We start from the raw sequence: 24,517 nt of genomic DNA, 5'->3' as shown, positions 1-24,517 counted from the left end.
TTTATTCAGAAGCTAAGATCACAACTCTAATTTGTCCTTGGAAATAATAATTATTTTATTTTTATTACCTTTACCTCTGTTCTTACCTACTACCAAATAAATCTAAATTCTTGGAGAATCTGTAGTAGTTGCCAAATAAAAATAGCAAGTTGCTTCAAACAGAGAAAGGAAAAAAAGGTTTCACAGGACCAGTGCCTATATTATACTGAAGAAACAGAATTTATTATATTATGTATTGCTCAAGTGTTCATTAGGAAGCAATAATCAATCTCTTACCCAAAGTTCTAGTTTTGCTCACACTGCTCATAGCTGTGGAAGAAATTAGAGTAACAACTGGCATGAAAACCCCTATTACAAGGATCCATAAATAACGAACGGGAGGATGTATACATTTTTTACTATTCTTTCCGCTGAAAACAATAGGTATTGCCAATATGCAGGAATAATGAGCAAACTCATTAGAAATAACTCTGACTGTGGAATAGCAGCAACAAGACCCACAGTTCAATGACCTAAAGGGACTGATTTCCAGATAACTTCTGCGTGGTCTTTTCTCCTTCAGGTATGGGTCTGCTTTTTGAAGAGTCTCTTGCCTGCTTGGGCACCACGCTGAGCCCCCTTCATCAGATTCGTGTACTGTCCTTGAAGTTTGGCTTTTTTCCTACCAGAGAGAATAGATGATAATCAGTACTGAGGCTAATCACTATTGCCTACATTTAGGCAGGTAAATGTTTAACGGAGTAAAAAAGGAATTTATATATTTGAAGATAAAATATATGGATTATAGTGAACAATACTTTTTGAGTTTGGATTTTTCTATACTTGGACGTTATCACTGGCTGCTGGGTTTCTAGCAACCTTTTTCATGCTTCTTCACCATTCTTACCTCCTGTTTAGTTTTGCTCTGTTCAGTGGGATGTATGCATAAGGATCTAGCCCACCCTTTTTCTTGATGTCACCTTTGCCTTTCTATAAGAAACAATAGAATTTATGCTCAGTGATAGGCAATCTAGCAAAGTACATGGTAACAGCCCTAAATCTCCTAATCCATTCCTCCACTAGTTTTCCAAAAGACTTGATATTTCAGTTATTGATATGTCAGTTATTCAGAACTATCGATACCAAATCTGATCTGGCTTGGGCCTATTTTTTCCCCACCATCCCCTTTCCCCCCTCCCCCCAGTATCTTTTTAGATTGCTAAAAAGATATGAGAGCTTTGAGGAATTGTTGAAGAAGAAACTTTGGAAGTTGCTTCAACAACGTAGAGGAGTAGGTGGGAAAGAGTATGAAGGAAAAGTCATAAACGAGCATCTCAGACCTCAATTCCTAAAGTGGAATTCCCTACACCTGTTTTAAATTATGCCTAAAGAATATGCCCCTAAATAAAGATATAGATTTTTCTGTTACAAAAAAGGTGAAGTTATCCTAAACCCATGCTTCAATTGACAAGATTATAACACATGATTCTACAATAGGAAAGCAAGCAATTTCCTATACCTATGTCAGATTTGGGCCCCAATCAATCACCTTATGATCTTACCTTTGCTTTGTATTCTGCCCCAGGTGCTGCCTTCTTGCTAACAGGCCGATGAATTCCTTTGCCCCCCGCTATAAAGAATAAACAAACAGGAGCAGGATAACTAAACCCTCAAGTACAAGTTAGATTAGGATTCTTACAAAGAATTTCAGGCTTGAAAAAGGAGAACCACCTTGTTCACTCCTTGGAATTTATTTATTTTTTATTAAAATTTTATGCCACCTTCTCACTAAGGTGACTGTAGGTGGCTCACAGTCATATAATTAAAATATGATATAAAACCTTAGAACAATAAATAAAAACTATACACTTAAGAATCAATTAAAAATCAATATCCTGAGAGAATAATCAGTACCTTTTACTTAAGATTTGGCTCAATTCATCAAGATTAGAATGGAAGCAGAGGGAGGCGACACTGAGGTTCTTTCAACTGATTATCATATAGATATGTACACACAACTGATTTTAGTCAAGGCCTTATTTCTAGGTAACTATTTTACCCGTCCCCCATGTCAAAGTACACTAGAATCCATGCAGTGGTGGCTCACTCCATAACAGCCCCCAAGGAACATCCTAACCTTTGTATTGTGGCTGTGTATCAGCAGGAAGCCCTTCATCATCTGCCTCTTCCCGAAATCGACGTTTCCGAGCCTTCTTCTGCAAGAGAGAGGACATGCATCAAAGCAGCACTTGGTAAGATCCACCATCTTCTTTATAGATTTCTGTGCCTTCTTCTTTCCTGCATTATTTAATGGCAACAGGTAATCTATCATGATAAGTCAAATGTAATTGTCTCCAAATGTCTGAGATCCAGCCATTACAACCCTAAGGGGCAAAGTAGAGACACACAACTTGCGAACCCACAGTTGCATTCAGTCCTGACATCTACCAAAGTTGTTGCCAAAATTACCAGGAATGTAACATAAGGGGGAAAAAAATATGTGACTACAATAATCATTTCAATGTCATTTAATTTTAATAAAATCAAATTTAGTACTTTGAGTTGGTTCAGATGGTCTCCAACATGCCACTCAACCTCAACTCTTAAACAAAGTATATAGTATTGGTATAAACGCTTCTTAATATTTAAAGAGAATGCCAATAATTCTTGTTCCTCCCCTTCTTCACTTACATTCTTGATTCCAACTTCCTGCATTAAATCTGCTGAGTCCTCATTCAGCCCTGTGGTAGACAGCATAACAGAGATCAGAGACAGCACAAAATATGTACCATAGTTTTTTAAGCCAAATCCTTTTCATAAAACTTATGGATAGAAAAAAGAGTAGAAGAATGGCTGGAAGCAACCTTGGATGTCTTCTAGTCAAATCTCCTGCTCAAGGCAGGAGCCTTATATCATCTTAGTCAAATGATTGTCCGATCTATTTTTGAAAACGTCCAGTGATGGAGCACCCACAACCCCCAGGAACACTCATTAACTGCTTTCACTGTCAGAAAAAAAATCCTTATTTCTAAGTTGGATCTCTCTTTTAACAATCTTCCACAAATTACTTCTTGTCCTGCTCCTAGAAAATAACTGAATCCTCTCTTCTTTGTGACAGCCCCTCAAGTACTGGAAGACAGCTATCTTGTGTCCGCTAATCTTTCTCTTCGATAGGCTAGACATACTGTATTTGGCTCCCTCAACCATTTGTCATACAATTTAGTCATACTCCAGACCCTTTATCATCTTTGTTGCTTTTCTCTGCACACTGTCCAGTATTTTTTTAACGCCTGCATTAAAAATAATCTCAATTCTGTACTGAGAAGCTATGGAGTTCTATATCCCTTAAGCTCCAAGGTATTACATTAAAGATATTCTAGATACATACTCAATAAAAATTATTTTTTTTAAAAAAAATAAAAAATAAAGATATTCTAGATATATAAATCTAAAATGCTTCCTTGTATAGCTCATTCTGTTTAAATAGCTTTGGTTATTTCTGTAATCAACTGATAATGGAAACTAGAATTGTGGAATGATCACTGGATAGTTATTTGATGTAAATTTAATCAACTGCTGAATATTTGTACCTGCAGGTTCTTCTTCCTCTTCGCATATGATTAAGCGACCATCAGCTGATAAGTTGAAATCATGTTTAACTTTTCCAGTTTGGGCAGTGCCTGGCCTGGTAGCTACATGATAGAACAGCACAAGAAACTTATGAAAAAATATGTCTGATTCTGGAGATACTGATCTCTCATCTTCCCCATCAAACTGAAGTAGTAAATACTATGAACTTAGAATGGACCATCTTAAAAATTCATCTTACCTAAAACCCTGTGTGCCACATTTGGATCCAAGAAGTTGAGAGGTTCATCACTTTCTCCTTCCTTAAGCCAAGCTTGGTTTTGTTGCCTTAACACTTTCCTGGTCGCTCTTCCTTTTTGTTTGTCTGTCTCATCTTCTAGATCAGAATCTGAGTCTGCCAAAATATCCTCAATGCTACAATCAAGGGCATAGAAATAATACAGGCTCATTAATGGAGAGTCTATAGATCATTTCAGGTTCCAAAGCACTTGGAATCAGTCTTAAAAATATTCTTAATCTCCCTTCTAGTATGACATGAAGATTCTGAGCATGCACCTCATTCATACCTGTCGCCCTTAGGTGGTGCTAATGTTCCTTCTTCTGCAGAGGTGGCTGCAGCCCTTTTCACAGCTTGTCGCTTGCGGTTCCTTGATTCTGCCTTACGGATATTAAGCAGTACTTTGCGATATGATTCAGGAAGCAGAGCCTGCAAGGGCTCGAACCTAGGGTGGGAAAATAATAATCTAAAATCATGGAAATCAATTTATTTCATAAACTTCACCCTCAATCATGGAATTTAGTCAAATATCCAAACTTGGATAGTTTCATGTAAGAGCTGTTAAATTGTCAGCCAAATTCAATAATCTTTCAAGTGTGCAAATAGTGGTCAAAAAGAGACTGAAAGCAAATTGATTTCAAAAAAACAGGTTAAAAATACCAATTAAAAGCAGGCTTCCACAAACATGGTTGGTACTCTTTCCCTTAACTCTCTGAACATGAAGGGAGACGAAGTGACTGAGATAAAAGAACACTTGTGGTTCTATTTGTCTGAATATCATAATTGAATTATAAAACAAGCAATAAATTAATCGCATGCACTGGATCTTTGTAAATACATTTGGCATAAATTCTAAGAATGTGGATAATCTAATTTTACAGTACTTTATCTTTTCTCTTGAATTATAAATTGTATTTAGGAAACGTTTACCAAAGAATTTATTCATAAAGGTTCATCCATATCTTATAAATGATATAATCTGCAAATCTAGAATTTATAAAGGAAAATCCAGCTTCAAAGGACATACCGTACTTGACGAATTACAAATCTCATTATACTGACTGATCCTACTGTTTGCGTTAAAACACCTGAGTTTTTAAAAATCTATCTGATCTTTGCTAGAAAAAAGGTGAGACTTTGATAACGCCTAGCAGCAACTCTTCAGTAATATTTCAGGTTCCAGATTAATTCCTAAGTGTGTTCAGCGCTGGAGAAATCAGGAGATTTCAGGGTCAGCCTGGTCATCTATAAGTGTTATTTCCTCTCTCTCTGCATGCAGTGATGAGAATGGAAAGGACCACAGAGAGTTATTATCTTATCTGGGATTAGACTAAAAAGTACTTTCAGGGGAAGAAGCTAGACAAAAATGACCAGATCCCCCTGAAATACCTGCAAACCTCGGTGCCTCATTTTCCATTGCAAACTTTTATTTGTGTATATATGCGTTTATTTATACACATACACATACTCCTGCATCTAAAATGGGCTGCCTCAAGTCCAGCCAATCAAGATAGCAAGGCTCTGGGTGAGCTATATTTCTAGAATGTAATGAGATGGATTTTTTTATCTCTCTGATCACAATATTAGCCCCTTCCTCTTTAAATTCAGCACTAACCCAAATTTCCGGATCAATTTGGAAAGGAGATTTCGCAGCTTCATACGGAAGTGGCGCCTCATGTCTTCTGTCAATCCTCCAATGGCTTCTAACTGTAGAAAAACACAAACTTTTAAAATTTGGCCACTCTGTACATGTCACCTCCCCATAAGCCATTCCTGTCAATCCCCGCTGACATACATTGATACCTTGGACTGGTATCTTGCTACTTCCCAATTGCAATAGGAAAGAAAGAATACCACAAAGAGCTGGACAAAAGATGAATTAATGGACTTCAACAGACAACAAGGAACTGAAGAGTGCCTTATGGCAGGACAGGTTCTAAGGATTCAAATGCATTTCCATATTCTTCTTTTTTAATTATGTAAACTAGGGCCAACTTCATTCCTAAGATACTGATCCCTCAGTGTGCTTCCCCATTCTCACCATAGTCTCCAAGTGCCGACCCAGCAATGTTGTGTCCAAGAGTAGCACTGTCACTTTAAGGAATCCCAGAGCTGATTTGACAACATCCCGAGTCCGCGAGCCTACCATGAGGCAAACATGTTTCACCAGCTGCTCCAGAGCATCTGACCCAATATGTTCTGCAATAAAATGGATTATATTAGAAATATAAACTTCAATTCATCAGATTCTCTTCAGGTCTTAGGAAAACGAAAGAATCCTTCCAGTTGCTACCAGACACAAGTAATTCTGCAGCTAAGTAGTAACCTACTATGACTCATAGTGCCAACAACAGGTACTGTGTTGGGAAACTTCAGATTTACAGTTCTTTATTCAAGACAGTCAGTATATCAGAAACACCATCTTAGATATATCTATACAAATGTTCAACCCAGCTCAGTTTAAAAGCAGCCCCAAAAAATTTAATTAGTTTTTTTTTTTATCTTAAAGCAATTGCCAGTATAAGGAAGAGATTCTGCTTTGAACTGTTGCTGGTATAAACTCTTACTTAATCCAATTGACAGCCTCTATTTTCTCACCTTTGAACTCATAGAGTAGACGGGTAAGAGCAAGCACAGTGCAGCTGATCATAGTGACAGAACCAGTTAAGCCAGCATAGATCAGGAGGAGATAACGCTGCATTCCCTCTGAAAGGACACATGCAAGAATTTGTATTGTAATTATATATCAGGTACTCAAGAACACAATTTATAACAAGACTAATGGAAAGCCTCACAAGAACACCAATAATTGAACAGAAATTTGTACAAGAAAAAAAAAAACTGTGGAGATAATGTTAAAACCTCAAAGCAAGTTATCTTGGGATATCAGCTTTCACCCACCTCTAAATGATAACGGTCATAGCTCAATTGAACTTTGTCATATTTTAATAATAAAAATGAAACCCTGAGGAGCCATTAAGGTGGATGGATCATGATCTGACCTAATGAAAGACAGCATTCTAAGATGAGAACACAGGTATTAACAACAGACAGGCAACAAAGGGAAAATGATGGGAAACATTGAATATCTGAAGCTGAGTTGATGAGTGCAGACTTTTAGTCATGGTTATATAATCTCAGACACAGAATTTGATGCCCTTTAGGAAGTGAGGAAAATCTAAGAAATGAAGAGATAGTGCCAATGGAGACTGGAGTTGCGGAAAAGGGACGAAATACTTCTTAGGTTGGAATTCAGGCCTCTACAGAGATTGGTTTGTTCCATAACTCAGTTTCTTTTTTCTTTTCTTTTTTTAAGCAAGTAGGAAATTCTTAGACTGATTCACTCCAAGAGAAAAAAAGGACTTGCTATTGGTGGACCTTTTCATCTGGCACATCCCTATTTTGGCTTTCAATTTTCTATACATGCAAGTATGGGGCTATGATAGCTAAACAACATTGTGCATGATAACCAGAGACACCTGGATTTATTCATTTGCAAAAATTAATCAACATTTTAGAATTCTGCAATCCGATGCGTAAATAGGAACATTAAATGTATTCAAAGATTATACTGGACCAGACTTATTTTAAGCAGGGCTTGTTGAAGGAATTATAATTAGCATGATTCACACACACGATTAAAAGAAACGCTGCATTATGGTTTAATGAGGAACATTTTACTATATAGGTAGTCCTTGACTTACAACCACAATTGAGCCCAAAATTTCCGCTGTTAAGCAAGACAGTTACGCCATTTTATGACCTTTCTTGCCACAGTTTTTAAATGAATCACTGCAATTGTTAAGCTAGTAACACGGTTGTTAAGTGAATCTGACATCCCCATTGACTTTGCTTGTCAGGTGGTCACAAAAGGTGATCACATGATCCTGGGACACTGCAACCATCCTAAATACCATGCCAGTTGCCAAGCATCGGATTTTGATCACATGACTCTGGGGATGCTGCAACTGTCATAAGTGTGAAAAACAGTCAAAAGTCACCTTTTTCAGTGCTGTTGTAACTTTGAAGGTCACTAAACAAATGGTTGGAAGTCGAGGACTACCTGTACAGGCTAGCAATAGGAAGAAGTTCAGTGGTAATCATGGAAAAAAATGAAGTACTCAAGATGAAAAGGGATGCAATGTTATCTAAATGAGAAAGGAGACAGAGAAGACAAAGTGTCAGGGTTCCAAATAAAATCCCCAACGAACGATGACTCGTTGTGGGTGTTACTTGGAACCCTGACACCAAGCTTGGCAATGAAAGACAAAGAGAACCAACCTTTTCATGCAAAGCCCCACATAAAGAAACTGGGACTCACCATTTGGAGTGAGACCAAAGCGCATAAAAGTGTGACCAATTTCTACCAGCAGATTGTAAGCATTTTTGCGGGCACCCACAGAAACTTCTTTGGTGCAGAGGATCACCTGGAGAGAGCAAAGATATGGTCAACAGTCTGATCACTTACCTGTTGCTTCCACCCTAATTTTAATTATCTGCATTAGTTATAATTCAGATAACTAATTATATATAGTTAAATTCAGATAATTTAATTATATATTAAAAAGAGAGGGGAGAAAAACTAAGAGACTAGAATTCCAACCATTATTCTAAAGCTTACAGTTACAATAATAGTAACAAAACTAAGCTAATTTAGAAATTTCCTACTGCAGTAATTATTTTTCAAGAAAGATTGAACTAGATGGCTAAAGTTTTTTCAGTAGAGTAAGCAATTTCCTTAACTTTGAGGAATGTATAATTCCTTTCTAATATCGACTAATTAATAAGAAAATATTTTAAATTATTGCTGAAGTGTTATTTAAACTTAAACACAGATCCATTAACTCCTTAGCAACGTTTATTGCAAAATAAGCAGACTGAACACTGAATGAAGTTACTCTTCCAACTGTAAAGGAGGAAGTTGCTATTTTTAATTTGCATAACCCCTGCAAATGGTAGTAGTAACACATTCCAGGATACTCTGATGCTAACTCCATTACAAGAGTGCTGAACAGAAATACAACCCTGCTTAGGGAAAGACCTAAAGTTTGCAAAAAAGAGAAAACAATGTAGAAGCAAAAGTGATATGGTCTCTTTTCCTTCTTTTACAAGTTTGCTAAGAGCTTTACAAGCTTTCATCCAAGTTTATATTACACTTTTTGATTTGTTACTGATGTTTTATGTCTTATGTCTAAGCATATTACTCATGTTGTACAGCTATATTTTTATTATCCTTTCCATCTTCTTTACTACCCCTTTTGCACTGGAGACAAATTCCTTGTTTGTCTAATTACACTTGGCCAAGTAGTCTATTCTATTTGGTTTAAATAGTTTAAATAGTTTTATAGTTTTACAATATTTTCAGAGATCTTTTACTGTGAACTTGTTGCATTTCAAATTTGAGGTTGTTTTAAACTTATTCAAATATCATGGCCAAAGATCAGGGATGGTTTTATAATGAAAAGCTGATTTGACATTTTATAAATGAATAAAATAATGAATACTTCATTCCATGCACTTAATTTTTCTCCATCTTCTGACAACATAGTTCTACGCTCAAATTTCCAGTTTCTTCAGGGCTGTGCTAGCCTCTCTTTTCCTGTGTTCTCTCACCTCTGGCACCAGAGCTGTGACAAAATCTTCATGTTCCACTGTCAGCTGTTTGATAACATGGAAGAGGCACTTCAGCCGGGGCTAAGAACAAAAAAAAAAAAAAGTGATATGGAAATATACACAGCATTCCCAGCCATCACTCTTTTGATACCCATCACAGTTTGCATCTTATCTACTTTGGTTGGTAAAAAGATTTTTCCTTACTCTCTTGGCAGGTGAAGTTGCACTGGTTAGGGAGTCCAACAGAGCACTCTTCAGTTCCTCCAAATGACTTTGCACAAAATTATGACACGCAGGTTGGTCAGAGGCACACACTTCCTCTAGCACCCGATAAATCTTTTTCTGTATTCTATGATCTTTGTTCTAGGATAATCAGATCAAATAGATTATTCAAAATATATAATGTGCATATATAAAAAGCACAGAGACTCAACCCTCATAACCTTGAAAGGGAGACACTATATCCTGATGACCCCACACCCCAGTGGTATTTTGGGCACCACTTCTAAAGACCATCTGGAAAGTGCAGTTGGTTCATAATCAGTGATCTGCTTATTGACTGGTGCTTGTTACTTTGAGAATATTATACCTATTTTGTAAGGCTGCAGAGTAGCAACTAGGTTTCTGGGTGCAAACTGCTACTTTTGGATTATAAAGGCCTACATGACCTTTATAAAGGTCTCCACCCAGACTCAACTACCTGAGACAAGCCCTGAGAGAAACTGCAAGTGGTGCCTCATTTTCATGAGGTAAGAGGGGTTAAGACCCCAAAATGTAACTGTTCAATTATCTTACCCCTATCCTCCTTGTAGAAGGGACAGGGGCTTCTTTGGCAATGGTCTTCTGAAAACTGGTCTGTCAGTTTTCTTGTCAGAAGCACTTACAGAGCTAATTGTAGAGGGCTTTTGGATTGAAAGGATTTGCTGGTGATAACACTGTTGCCCAGGGGGTGCCCAATTGCCAAAAATAATGTAATCTTTATCTTGGTGGACCTTTGAATTTGGGGCATTTTAATGCTTTTAATTTATTTAGCTTGTATTTTATTGTTTGGGGTGAGTGAAGTGTTCTGAAGCAATTATTTTGGATATATAAATTGTTCAATATCAAGACCTTCTTATAAGGTCTCTGGAGTCTTGAAAGATTTAGCAGAATACAAGACAAATAAATTCAAGAAATACCTACAATCAAATAAGTGGCCATTGCTATACTGTCTTGGCCTGGCCTAAACTATGTGGAAAAAGCTTATAAATGACCAATTTCAAGTGGCTGAGAGGATGTTTAAATAAAAATGTAAACAGATATGGATCTTTCCCACAAAATCAACAGAATTCAAATAATGTCTTTCCTATCAGTACAAAAAATTAAAAATAAACGGCTCCCTCAGTTAATGAAACATATTTTCACTAGCCCCATGAAATAAGGATTACATGTAGTCATGCCCCTTGGTTTTTTAATTGTAAAGGGCAGCAGTGGAGCTTATTTAAGAATTTTCATTAGATCAACAAAACTCTAAATAATAGGATTGTGACTATTAACGTGGGTAAATTCACACCACTTTGTTTGTACTTGCTGAACAAAGTTTTAATTGCAAGCTTCTTCAAAAAAATGAATGTGTTATCTAGAATTCTTCCTTCAATTTGATAGCCTCATTGATCAAAAGCAGCAGGGTCACAGTGTGAAGTGTCACAACATAGAACCCAACAGCTGAACAGTAACTCACTTGCAGGGAGGAGTGGATGCTGCCATACAGAGCATGCAGAGATGATTCATCAGCATAGGGAGCCATAGCCACCACTAAATCTAAAATGGAAAGCCTGCAGCAAGGAAGACAGAGTTAAAAGAACACAAACCTAATAATCATTATGAATTTGAACTCTTTCAGAATAGAAGACTAACTCTTCTTCTTATAAAGGCATAAAGCTACCAGGTCTAGACTAGAATTAGCAATGAAAAGACTATGTAGCTCACCCTGAAATTTATTTTATCCCTTGTTTCCTTCTCACCTTATCCAATGGAATGGGACAAAATCCCCCAAATTTTTACAGAAGACAACAGGATCAAAAATAAAAGATTTTGGAAATGTTTCACAGACCAATATAGGTAACTCTGATATATGTCCTATCTTCTGGAGCAAATATAAGGTAGATGCTGAGCATATCCACTTGAAGCACAGATGAAAACACCACAAGATAAAGCCTATCTCTCTGGTAATTTTACACCTAGGCAGGATGGGAGGCACACAAATCTAATAAATAAATAAACCTTACCTAGTGAATTCTGAACTATCAGAACTGGTCAGTTTCTCACAAGCTTTCTCCAGGAAGGAATTCACCAGCTGCAGTGAAAGATAAAAGAAAAAAAATCTATATAGAGGGATCTTTTTCCAATACCAGCAGTACACACCACCATAAATTCCAAAATCAATTTAGCTTCAGGTGTCTTCCTGTTTTAGTATTCTAGCAAGTGGTGAATTTGGAGACCGATATTTTTTCCCCAAAGATTGCTGCTTACCCTTGCTTCAGTAATTGTCAAGTAAGACCGGATGGTGTCCAGCAAAGAGCGCCGGTGCACTGAGCTCTCACTATCATCACCCTCTTGGCTGTATACATTGAACATGATGGGCAGAAAGTTCTTTGCAAAGCGTCCAACCTCAGCACGTTCAGCCTCTGCAAATGGAAGCAGAGAAATGGAACGAAGAAAGTGTTATTGTGAGTGCAAGGATTTTCAGCCAGTTTAACAAGGACTCTTGTCAGGCCTTTCCACCCCAGACAAACTTTGGGAAGATTACATCATAATCCTTTATTCCTAAGTCTAGGAACAAAATGGAAATGAGGTGAAGATGTTGCCAATATGGCAATTAACAAGTCATATTTACCTGTTTGGCAGCCCTTATTAATTAGCCTGCGCAAAGCTTGGCACACTATCTGCCGCAGTTCAGAACAGTCATTAATGGCCGTGCCTAGAGTGCGAGCCAGTCCTTTGAATGAGAGTACCACATCTGTAGCATGGTTGCAGAAACTAGGCAGCAAGGTCCAGATCTGAAAGACAAAAAAGGCAAGGTCAACATCTTTTACCTTCACTGATATTTCCTATGTCAAAATCATAATATGCTTTATACTAGCTATCCAACCCCCCACCCCCCAAAAAACCAACCAACCCAAAAACAAAAGTCCTCACTTGCCACTGGAGTGTATTGTAGATCTTAGCTTCTAACTCCTGACCTGCCTGGGCAAGCTCTGTGGTTGCAAAAAGAGAGAGATCTATTTGTAATTGTGTTTTAATAGGCACAGGGATAGGAATGAGGAACAGATGGCTCTCCAAAAGCTACTGAACTGTATCTGCCAGTTGCTTCATTGTTCATGACTATAATAGCTGTATTGCTGGTCGCTAATTCCGCAACACACCTCCATCCTTGCATGACAGTTAATCTGGAAAAATAACTTGACACTGTTGGGTCTGCAAAGTATCAGAAATATACATACCACTGCAATATCACAGAGGATCAGGAAATTATCACAAGAAATTTAACATGTATTTGTTTACATTTGGTCAGTAATCAATAAATTGTTTATGGAATACCTTCCAAAACTTTTCATAATGTAGAGAAGAGAAAAAAATGCAATTAACCTATTTTAAATCTCAATTTTTATAAAATTATATATACCAAGTAGTCCAAATTGTAATCTCCTAGAAAAAAAAAAATCACCTTTATGAAACTAAGTTTTATTTTTGGAAACCTCCATTGTAAAGATGATGGATTCTCCAGGTTTATTTTGTCATATGATTTTTGATGTCCAAAACTTGGAAGAAATATGGCTTGTCCTACTTGGATTACCTTTGTTTTTTAAAGAAGCAGCAAGTGGCAGGAAATGACTGGAGAAAAAGGCAAGTGGTGCACTTTGGATGTGGTCTCGGAGCACAGGAAGGAGCCAACTGTGAGGAAAATCCAGTGTCTCCCTGTAGATAATATAATGGTACAAAATTAAGAGGAGATGGGAAATACCACCAGTGAATATATTTGATTTGGGTGCCAATATGCTTTCCTCAAGGCTTTCTGTTTCTAGCCACAAAAATGTCACAGAACCATAGAATACAAAGGGACAATTTAGCGTGCTTGTCAGACGGTTTCCTAGTTTCTCTTGAACATACAGATAATCCTCAATTTATGACCAAAATTGGGAGGAGAATAGTCGTCATTGATGAAGAGGCTGTTAAGCAAAATGCCCACATGATCACTTCATTCAATGACTGCAATCTTGGCACTCCTGGTTGTGGTCATTAAGCAATCTCCTGGCTTGTTAAGCCAATGAAGTGAAAGGACTATCTGCCAGGACGAAATCTCAGCTCAGTGTGGACCTGAGATCCTCCCCACACATACCCTCTCAGGCAGGGAGGCAGAGCAAGGAAAGGACAAGGAGATAGGGAGAGATGCATTTTGGGTTCCATGCATGCTTGGGTTTCAGATATCCAAAGTGGATCTGAGATTTCAGATTTATGATTGTAAGTTGCCCAGAGTTACCTTGAGGTAAGATGGGGGGACCTATGAATTTTATAAATAAATAAATACAAAATCCAAGCACATGCATAGCTTTGAATTCTTCTCTTCCCACCTCTGCAGAGAACTCCTCAAAGGAGGGGAGAGAGGGATTTTGACCTCTGTGGCTGCTTGAATTTTGGCAACTGAAGTTCACACTTGCCAAGAACTTGTGCTTCTTCTCCCTCTGCCAATGCAAATTTCAGCTGCTGATATTCAAACAGGCATGGGTCAGTAGGGAGCTCTTTCAAATCTACACTGTCATATACTCAAACCACAAGACGACTCCTTCTCAATCCAATGACCCCTCAAATACCTCTAGTGATTGACACCCTGCTCTATTAAGCTTAAATTAATAATACTAAAATTAAGTTGTGGAGCATGAAACATGGCAAGTGACCTGCGTGCTAACAGGTCCATTCCACCTATCTTGGCTTTATTTGACGGTAGGATTTCAAAAATTCCACATAAAGCATAAGAGATGCTTATTCTGAGAGTCACATTTTTTGTCCCAGTTAGATGCCCAGTGATACCAAGGTAACTATATAAAAATAAACTGATAAAGGAATAAGCTACAGTTTATAGCCACAGCTAAGTGTAAAAGACATGTTTAGCACGTAAAAGTCCTACCATGTATGTCTGATAAAACTCCTCCCTGAAATTCTTGAAAATTGCTGCCAATCCATGCCAATAATATTAAACTACTATAGATGGATCAGAAATCTGAGTCTAGAAAGGATAACATTTGATATTCCTTATAAAAATTAGTATTCACAGAATATACAGATGAAAGAGAAGCTCAGTTAAGAAAACCAAAACAACCATGCAAAAAAACCTTTACAAATAAATTTATTTGTAAATTATTTATTATTTAATAATTTACAAATAAATACACTTATTTGTATTTCTTATTTGTCCCTTCAACCTATGTACTTATTTCAATGCATATTTCTCTTTTTCACTGCTAAGTCTTTAAAAGCAACTAAAAGCACAATCAAAACTTACAAACCAGATAAGAATGATAGCTAAAATAATTCGAAAGGGATTTTTTTTTCTTTGCTGAATTCATTAATTTTGATTTTTGATTAAGTAATTGGCAGGTTCTGGTTTATGTCTAAACTAATCAGCAGATGCTGTCTTAATGCCTTGTGCAACTGCAAAGAAAACCCTCTGTGAATAAGGGTAAATGGGGGCATTGCTTTGAAGAACCAAGTGGCTTTCAGAATCTTTGCAAAATCAATGGAATTACAAGTCATATTGCTCCTTCTTCTATAATTTGAAAGCTAGGGGTAATTCTGAAATTAGTTCAGAAGACAGAACGATAATTCAGAAACATCACATGCACTGGCCTTGCAAATACGAAGATGGAAACTGTACTCACTCTGTGCCATCAATATCTAGGGGAACAGCCTCCAGCACCACCTCAGGGCCCATAGTGGCCACTGCAGCTCCCAGAGTCTGATCAAGCAACACAGCATGGGGAAAGTGTGAGGAACTTCGCAGATCAGCTAGCGACTGTAGACACTGCAGCAAAAGGGAAATAAGAAAAGATCACATAGGAAAGAGCACCACAATTTTTAATATCCTCTAAGCATAACTGGCAACTAATGGGTTTTGGAGTCTCTTAGCTGAATTTCACCAGTACAACTCCCAAAGATAAATCATTTTTTTCTTTTGAAAAAAGAAGCACAGTTTGGAACATGTTTAACAAAATTAAGATCAAAAGATTAACAAGGGAAGTCCAAAGCCTGTTTATTCATAAATTGTCTTGTTTGTTGGAGTCTTCTCCCCTGGAAAACATGAATTGTGCCTGGCTCTGGAGGCACTCACTTCTTTCAGCTGTGTGCCTGCAGAAATTCCAACTGCAGCGCCTTCATATCCAGCGGGGAAAAATCATTCTAAAAAATCTCTCCCTGTACTGGCTCAAATCACTAGCCTTCCTATACTAACTCACATTTTGTCTCCTTATCTAGGTTCTTAAATCCAGATAACAACAACCAATAACCTGAAGGCTTTACTCTCTACAGATTCTTAATCTGGATACTTGGGAATGTCTTGCTTGCTTCATGTGCCATAAATGTTAATGACCTACAGCATTCCTTTACCTTTTGCATTATAGGATGACACTGCTGCCCACATGCTTCAAAGAAAACCCTCAGCACTTGCAGCACCGAGGCCCAAGCTGCGTGGTACTGGTATGTCAGACCTTCTTCCACTGCTCTGAAAAAAACATCCATTGGCAAATAAAAAAAAAAAAAGAATCTCAACATTCTGTGTAATAAACCATAAATAGGAGGTTTAAACTCCTGCAGCCAACCAAGCTATTTCCTGTACCTGAACATCTTGCAAATGTGAGCAGCGGATCCAGAGGGAGTTGCAGATGAAACAAGTCCTAGTTCTTTCACATGAGGGGCCACACATTCATTGAGCAAAACCTGAATCGTACAAATTCACATTTGCATCAGCCCACATTCTCTCAAGATCAAGAGCACATAAGCCAGCAATGACAATGCAGGAAATGCTTCATCACAAAACTGCACATGGAAATGCCCCACAATTCTTACGTTAACCAAAGTTACTGAAATATAGTTCCTGCCAGCTTAGCACTCTACATCTAGAAGTAACAGCAATGTAATACCATTAAGGTCTGGGCAGCAGCATCCACCACCTGGCTGTGGGGAGACAGGAAACAGTTCATAGCTATGCTGAAGAGACGAGGAAGATGAGCCCAGCACAGATCCCACTGCAGCCTAAAATCAAAAGAAAGGTTATATCTGACTATCTGAACAGCATTTCCCAATCTCCACATAAATCTGCCCCATTACTATCTCATCCTTACTTTGCTAGGTTAACATGTGCACGTTCCATGACAGCCAGCCAGGCCAACAGAGGCTGCAAGTCATTCTCATTGGGTACATAGTCATAAAGAGCCTGGTGGTGCAGAACAACAGAAAGTGTTACTCAAACATCCAAGGCTGGCTGTGCATCCTTCACTCAATCACTGCACTACTTACCATGATAATCTGGGCATTAAGTTCAGCTGACAGACACATTGGAGATGACTGGGCAGCAAAGAGGCCATGAAAAGCTTTCATAGCACATGCTGTCACTATCTGGGCAGTGACGGAGAGAAGAAAAATGAGTAACAATTAAACTTAATAGAAAAATCATTGCTCTTCCTTTTTCTCTTTTCCCATCCCTGTAACTAGAAAATCAAGTATAATGCAACCCATCCATTTCCGACAAGAGAGGCATTTGGGTTTGCAACTAGGCTAAGCCAAAGTATTAAGGGGAGTAGATAGAGATAGTCCATCTTTGTTGTTCACTCCCACTGAAGCTCTCTGGTCCTCCAACTGGCTTACGCAGTTGTGAGTCTTTTGACTATACTGCATTCAAAAGACAAGGCAGCACAAAGTCCACCTAAAAAGAGGACAAATACTTACTACATGGCTGAGGGTCATAACTCGAAGCAAGGTTTCACAGCAAGATTTGACAGCTGGAGCAGGAAAACAGGGCAATAAATCACGCAGCAGAGTCAGCATATGCAAAGTTGTTGTGGCTTCCTTAGCACCTGAGGAGCCAAGCAAATATTAGTCCTACTATTCTTGCAACACACAACATATTTTCTATTGCTCCTTGCAAAGTTTGCATTCCATTCTTCAAGCTAATTTTACAAACATCTTGAGATTGTGCAAAATTGTGGAATAAATATATAATATTAAAATCCTGTATTAAACAAAATCACATAAGAATTTTTTTAGGAACAAGTGTTATATTTACTTGAAAAGTTTGAATTAAAATGATCCTTCCTCGGAAAAGGATGATTAGATATAAATTAAAATGGGAAAATATTTCTAGGAAAAACAAGTTGGCCTTTCAGCAAATTTGCTTTAGAACATAAAAAGAGGAATTGACTAGTTTCAAATCACTTATCCAGGAGTTCTGCATGGGTTGCAGAGTTGTCCTACTGCAGAATACCTGCAATTCTCCTGCCTCTTGCCCTTTCAACCAGTTTCTGAATCATAGCCACAGCTCTACTGCTAAAGAGTTGCTATTTTTATTTTTGTTTTTGAAACCAGAATACATAGTTTCAGGAGGAATTCAGAGGAACAATATGTAGGGATCACAATTAGGGCCAAACAAAGATAAATGGAACAGCTTCTTATCACATGAATTAGATACCTCCAGATTTCTCAATTTCTTGAACACAGAACTTAGCAGTAGAAATTGCAGCTGGGTGATATAAAGGAGCTCCATCTCCAAATAGGAACTCACTACCCCTGAGGATAGAGCAAACACCATGCTGAGCAGCCTTGCGGACCTGAAGGAGACAAGAAAAATAGGAGAGGCTGCAAGCAAGGCTAAAATGTTTGCCCAGCTTCAAGCCATATTATATTGGACATTTAACAATCAGACTTTTAAAATTGTGAACCATGAACCATATAAAATATATGAACTCACCTTGGGCTTGACATGGACAGTGAAGCTAAGAAGACCATGGAAAACTTGCATTGTCACAGGGTAATTCCATGTTATCAAGTTTTGTCTTCGTAGCAATGTAGCTAGGCAAGAGAGGATCTGATAAAAAGATAAAGGATAGAAATGAGGGATTGTCCTATGAATACTAGATATCAAGAAGCATCTTTCCTGACATATCTGTAAAACACTTAAGCCAGGAGTTCAGTTTTAAATTTAATGTACCCGACAACAGGTATCAAGCAAAATCATGTTCTTTTAAATCCAATAATAGGCTTAATTCAATCCAGCATTTCTTCACATACTTGTTACAGTACAATTCAAAATGCTGAGCAAAGGGCTTCTAACAGATTTGTTCTCTCTTAAAATATATAGAACATTCCAGGAAACATTCTATTATTAACAAGAGCATCCCATACGTAATATTTAGATAATGCACAGTTGGCCTCTTTGATGTACTTACCCATCGTAGAGCCAAAGTAGAGTCTCCGCAAGCTTGTGAGCCCAGAATTCCCATAAAAGCCTTGGAAGTATCAGAAAACTTTTTGATCAGCACAGGGCTGGGTACCCTGGGGAAGATTCAGAAAATGAGAGGCATCAATAAGAGGAATGAGTAACATGCATTCCACTGCCTTTTGCATTCAGTGATTTCATTCTTAGGCAACTAAACTCACTTTTGGCACTCCACATTTCTACATCTGCAATCCCACTTATAAGATGCACAGGCAATGACAACACAGACTACCTTCTTGTAAGGCATAAGTAGTACGCCCGTTGTTAATATAAAACAAGGACACATACAGAGACAGCATACAGTGCACTTTTAATCATCCCTCATCCATCTACATGAATAAATTCAAGGAGGAAGCAAACTGGACACAAGTTACAGTGATAAGGGAGCATAGTAGAAGAAATGACTAATAGTTTCAAAATGTTTTACATAAAAAAGAATATATGTCTAAGATATTTCCTTTAAGTAAGTTTAAAAAGGATTATCTATCACTGACTCTTTGCAAGATCTAGAATCTAATTTGTAGTAGGATCTTTGTCCAAGAAACCAACTTTGTTGCACAGAGTTGCAGAACAGAATTTTATACTGTCCTCCTTGATTCCTTTTAATTTCTTCTCTGAATTATACTAAAGTGCATCCGCAAATTCATCAAAAATGCTTGTTGTGTTCCTAGAACTCACCGCTTCAACACTAAACTTAACAGATAAGCAACAGCAGCCAAGGATTCAGGAGATTCCACAGCTTCCAGAGTAGTCATCTAAGGAGACATAACATAGCTCAGGAAAGCAGAGAAAGGGTGGATGCATGTGACTTTATCCTGAAAGAAACTGATCTCTACATTAGCCTATCTATACACTGTTCTTTGATACTTGCTGGTTCTCCATGCCTCTCCTTGCCCCATCCAGCAGACAAAAGCATGGAGATGTTTGCTCTCCAGCTTCAGATCAGTAATCAGATCACTTGACATTTATAGTGTCCAATGAAAATCTCTGAGTTCAAAATGTGAAAGGAAGGGTACTTTAAAAAAAAATAAGCTGACTACAGAATATACACAGGAGCAAAATGAAAACTTGTATCATAAGGAGGGAATATGTGGCTTTTCAGATATTTTTAGATTCTCATTATTCTGTTTTTAGTAAACATATTGCTTTTTATATTTCAGTGTTCTGGAATTGCCAGGCTATCATTTGGATATATTTCCTTTGATACTTACCAATACACCAAAATACTCTGTCTCACTTTCGGTACCACCCTGTGTTCGGATTACCTCTGTGACTGCAGCCAATACTGCACATATCTATAAGAAATCCAAATTAAGGAGTCAAAAACTCTATTCACCCAATTAAAACTCCTTGTAAAATACTTCTCAGTTTATACACAAAACCTGCTGATCCTTTCACTAAGCTCATCCAACTGCTGTGAACAAAGCAGCATTTATTACTCAGTGTATCAAAGATGAGACACTAAAGAAAATCCAAGCCTTGGGTATCTTCTATTCCTTTCTTCCATGGTAATAGAAGAATAGTGGAAAATGTCCAGCTATTACTTAATAAACATTTATTTCTGTAATTTGTATTCAAAAATGTATGCTCTTCCAAGAATATTCTTGAACTCAATTTCTCAGATTTCAGTGCACCACTACAGATTTCTCATATCATTGCATTACTTACCCGTTTCCCCAAAAATAAGACCTCCCCGGATAATAAGCCCAATCAGGCTTTTGAATGCATGTGCTAAAATACTCCCACCCTGAAAATAGGCCCTCCCCGAAAATATTTAAACACATGTACAACTGGTCCCCGCCATTTCCTCTGGTTAGGGTTAGGGAGGCAGATCTGGAAATCAGGTAAGATGGCAAGAGGGGCCCCGTTTTGTTCCACGTACCCCAAAATAATAGACCCCTCAAAAATAAGGCCAAGGCTTATTTCAGGTTTCAAAAAAATATAAGACAGGGTCTTATTTTCAGGAAAACACGGTACTTATTGATAAAAGAATTACAAAATCAATTAGGATTATCCCTCCAGATTTCTAGGGTTTTTTTTAGAATAGAATAGAATTCTTTATTGGCCAAGTGTGATTGGACACACAAGGAATTTGTCTTCGTTTGTTTACTCTCAGTGTACGTAAGGAGAATAAAATATGTTCATCAAGAATAAAAAGATACAACACTTATAATAGTCAAGGTTACTAATAAACTACCAAATCGTACTAGGAAACAAATAAAAACAATATAAATTGAAAGATACAAACAACATGGTTATAGTAATAAATGGGGAGAGATAAATACTAGTAAGGAAGAGAATAATATAACAGTCTTAGTGAATTATTTGACAGTGTTGTGGGAATTAGTTGTTAAGCAGAGTGATGGCATTCGGGAAAAAACTGTCCTTGTGTCTAGTTATTCTGGTGTGCAGTGCCCTATAGCGTCGTTCTGAGGGTAGAAGTTGAAACAACTTATGTCCAGGATGTGAGGGGTCTATAGACATTTTCACAGCCTTCATTTTGACTCGTGCAGTATACAGATCCTCAATGGATGGCAGGTTGGTAGCAATTGCTTTTTCTGCAGTTCTAATTATCTGTTGAAATCTGTGTTTGTCTTGTTTGGTTGCAGAGCCAAACAGACAGTTATGGAGGTGCAGATGACAGACTCAATAATTTCTCTGTAGAACTGGATCAGCAGTTCTTTGGGCAGTTTGAGGTTTCTGAGTTTTGAGTGTAATTAGTACAAGAAAAATTGTTCTGGTTGCACCACAAGGCTAGTTATTCAACCTCCCATCTGTATGCAGGTATTTTAACAGAGTGATCTTTTGAGATGCAGTCATTGGTGTATAGAGAAAAGAATAGTGGAGAGAGCACTCAGCCGGGGGGCGGGGGGGCGGGCTCCTGTGCTAACTGTGCAGGTATCTGATGTGATTTTGCCTAGCTTCACCTGTTGCTTCCTGCCTGTTAGGAAGCTTATGATCCATTTACAAGTGTAGTCAGGTACAGCTAGCTGATTTAGCTTAGTTAGAATATTTGAAATGATGGTATTGCATGCTGAGCTGAAGTCTACAAAAAGGACCCTTGCATACGTCTTTGGAGATTCAAGATGTTGTAGGATGTAGTGCAGAGTCATATTAACAGCATCATCTGTCAATCTATTTGCTTGGTAGGCAAATTGCAAGGGGTCTAACAGCAGATCCGTGACTGTTCTCAGGTGGCCGAGCACTAGTCTTTCAAAGGTCTTCATAACTACAGATGTTAGGGCCATACAGTTAGTGGCTGGAGAGATGAAGTCACTGGCATAATCTATATAGATATATGGATTGTGATCTTCCCTATAATTTTTATTATCTAATCAAGTATTTGAATTTTAAAACTCATACTCTGTATATTTTGTTCAGAATATTTACATAGTCAGAATGTCTACTCTGCACAAAATTAGGCTGTTGAGGTATTGAGAATCTAAGCTTTTATCAAGCATTAAGAACTCCTCTTGCTCTTTGCTAGTATTTTACGCCCCTATTATACATTCTATGTTCTTTGCAGAAATGTAATCAAGTTAGCCTTTTGCGGAAAAATAATGAAAATCTTGTTAATCACAACATTTGTTGGTTTTTGTAAGAATTGGCAGCCACATACCTCCTTATGGGCAGCAGAATTGGATTCCCAAAGACGCTGTACTGCGCTGAAGGTGAGATTAGTACAGTCAGTTAAGCCACTCAGGAAAGTTGCAGATGATTTGTGAGTCTTAGCAGATTCACTGTTATCTTCCACCATAAAAGACTTTGCATTCTCTCTAGGCACAGGTCCTGATGACTGCAGTTCATTATGTAGTTTCAGGGCATCCACAGTCAGGTTACTGTTTTCTGTGAGAAAGGCAAACACTGAGCTAACTCTTGAAGCATCACTATCAGATAATCTATGCAAAGAAATTCATAAATAATAAGCCAAGCTGCCTAAAGGGATACAAAATAGAAATTTACACATGGCTTTTCAAAACCATACCCTAACATAAGATTAAATAGTATATTTGTATGTATTTGAATAGGAATGCAGCAATTAACAAGAACCAGCACTTTGGGCCAGTCACTCTCTCAGCCCAACTCACATCACAGAGTTGTGGGGAAAATAGGAGGAGGGAGAAGTACTGGGATGTATACTGCCTTGAGTTATTTATAAAAATGAAGGCGAAATAAAATAAATACAACAAAATAATTTTCCACTTTTATTAAGAGAGCTGAATAGATTGGGGGAATGACATTGAGAAGGATGTGTGATCTATTGAAGATTTTGATAGATCACACTCTTGATCTCAGCAGTTGATAAAATCTTTCATGATACTCTCATTAAAAAAATGGTTAAAATATGAGGTAGATGAAAAACTATTAAATGGATTCAAAACTGGCTAAATGACTACATAATTTTATTAATGACATGAATGGTTTGAGGATACATTTTTATCAGATTTGTACATAAAGACAAGATTCAAAAAGATCTAGGTTGGACAGTGGACTGAAACAGGACAAAGTTTTACAGGGAAAAATATAAAGTCACACTTATGGGGAAAAAATAAAGGGCAAAAGTATAGGATGAGGGTTTAAGTATCTATGGAAGAATTTGGGTATTTACAAGCCCAAGCAGATCCATACTGAACAGGGTTTGATATGGCAGTAAAACTGCTAGAGACACACACTTTTGGGGGACCTATTTGTAAGAATAGAAAGTCCAGATCAAAGGCTGTACCATCCCATCTATTTTGCCTTGGTTTGGTCAGACTTAGAATACTGAGTCCAGTTCTGAGCCCTGTAGTCTAAATAAGACTGAAAAGAAAATTCAGGGCAGATCTTAAGGGGGGGGGGATCTTAAACAGCAATAGTTCTCAACTACAGTGGAACAGATTTCCTCAAAAAGTGGTATATTCCCCTTCATGGGAGATCTTCAAACAGATGGTACAGCCATTTGTCTAAAACACTTGTCCAACCTTGGAAACTTTTAGCGGATCCTTGAGTCAACAGACCACTGGTGTACATGATCTCCTAGACTAGGTACTTTCTAACGCTATGATTCTATGATGAAGTTATTGTAGCTTCAAGATGTAGGTGTTTCATCAGCAAACAGACATGGCTGATCTATTTTTACTCAAAATTCATAGAACATTCCTGCGTGGAATAGTAATTCCTCATTAACGCTCAAGGAGCTGCAGTTGCCGCTGATCAGCATTTAAAACTGAAAAGACTCGGCCACCGCAACTGAATTAAAGCCATCGCCTCCGTAGCTCTTGCGGCGGCGGCTTTTTCCTTTACATACCTGACCGGGGAGCGAGTAAACGACCACGGGCGGCCTGGCGGTAACGTCGTCCCTCCGGATTGCTATCGCTGCTGTGCCCTTTGCGCCAACGCTTAAGTTTGCCGGCTGTACCGGACCGCAACTTGCCCGAACGACCCATATCGCTCGGTTCTCGCCACGGCTCGCCAAAGCAAAAGACCCAAACCACGTGCCGCGTCTACTTTCACTCTATTTTAAGTAATTCCGGTTATCCACTTCCGTACCGAACACC

At 38.0% G+C, this 24,517-nt stretch overlaps 1 protein-coding gene across 3 annotated transcripts; it reads right to left on the bottom strand.

Moving 5' to 3' along the window:
* Positions 1–381: 381 nt before the first annotated feature.
* Positions 382–24,439, bottom strand: RRP12 (ribosomal RNA processing 12 homolog). Of its 3 annotated transcripts, none has more exons than XM_070945042.1 (34): positions 24,268–24,439; positions 22,600–22,826; positions 20,192–20,275; positions 19,659–19,735; positions 18,931–19,036; positions 18,453–18,569; positions 18,174–18,312; positions 17,435–17,562; positions 17,006–17,104; positions 16,831–16,922; positions 16,630–16,741; positions 16,326–16,426; positions 16,097–16,211; positions 15,373–15,515; positions 13,293–13,414; positions 12,635–12,699; positions 12,333–12,495; positions 11,969–12,123; positions 11,725–11,792; positions 11,178–11,271; positions 9,662–9,820; positions 9,458–9,538; positions 8,166–8,271; positions 6,443–6,550; positions 5,886–6,043; positions 5,460–5,551; positions 4,134–4,289; positions 3,809–3,981; positions 3,570–3,671; positions 2,671–2,720; positions 2,117–2,195; positions 1,542–1,609; positions 887–969; positions 382–661 (listed from the first exon to the last, which is right to left on the bottom strand). In XM_070945042.1, the coding sequence occupies exons 1-34, from the start codon at positions 24,404–24,406 to the stop codon at positions 559–561; spliced, it is 3,864 nt and encodes a 1,287-aa protein (XP_070801143.1). In that variant the 5' UTR covers positions 24,407–24,439; the 3' UTR covers positions 382–558. The 3 variants fall into 3 exon arrangements, with proteins under 3 accessions (XP_070801143.1, XP_070801144.1, XP_070801146.1); XM_070945043.1 differs by having other exon boundaries at positions 12,635–12,693; XM_070945045.1 differs by lacking the exons at positions 382–661; positions 887–969; positions 1,542–1,609; positions 2,117–2,195 and adding an exon at positions 2,207–2,277.
* Positions 24,440–24,517: the final 78 nt, after the last annotated feature.

This window comes from Pituophis catenifer, unplaced genomic scaffold (assembly GCF_029215685.1).
Source record: "Pituophis catenifer annectens isolate HBS135680 unplaced genomic scaffold, rPitCat1.0.hap2 SCAF_6, whole genome shotgun sequence".
NCBI classification, from domain to species: domain Eukaryota; kingdom Metazoa; phylum Chordata; class Lepidosauria; order Squamata; family Colubridae; genus Pituophis; species Pituophis catenifer.
This window is presented reverse-complemented; position numbering and strand designations above follow the sequence as displayed.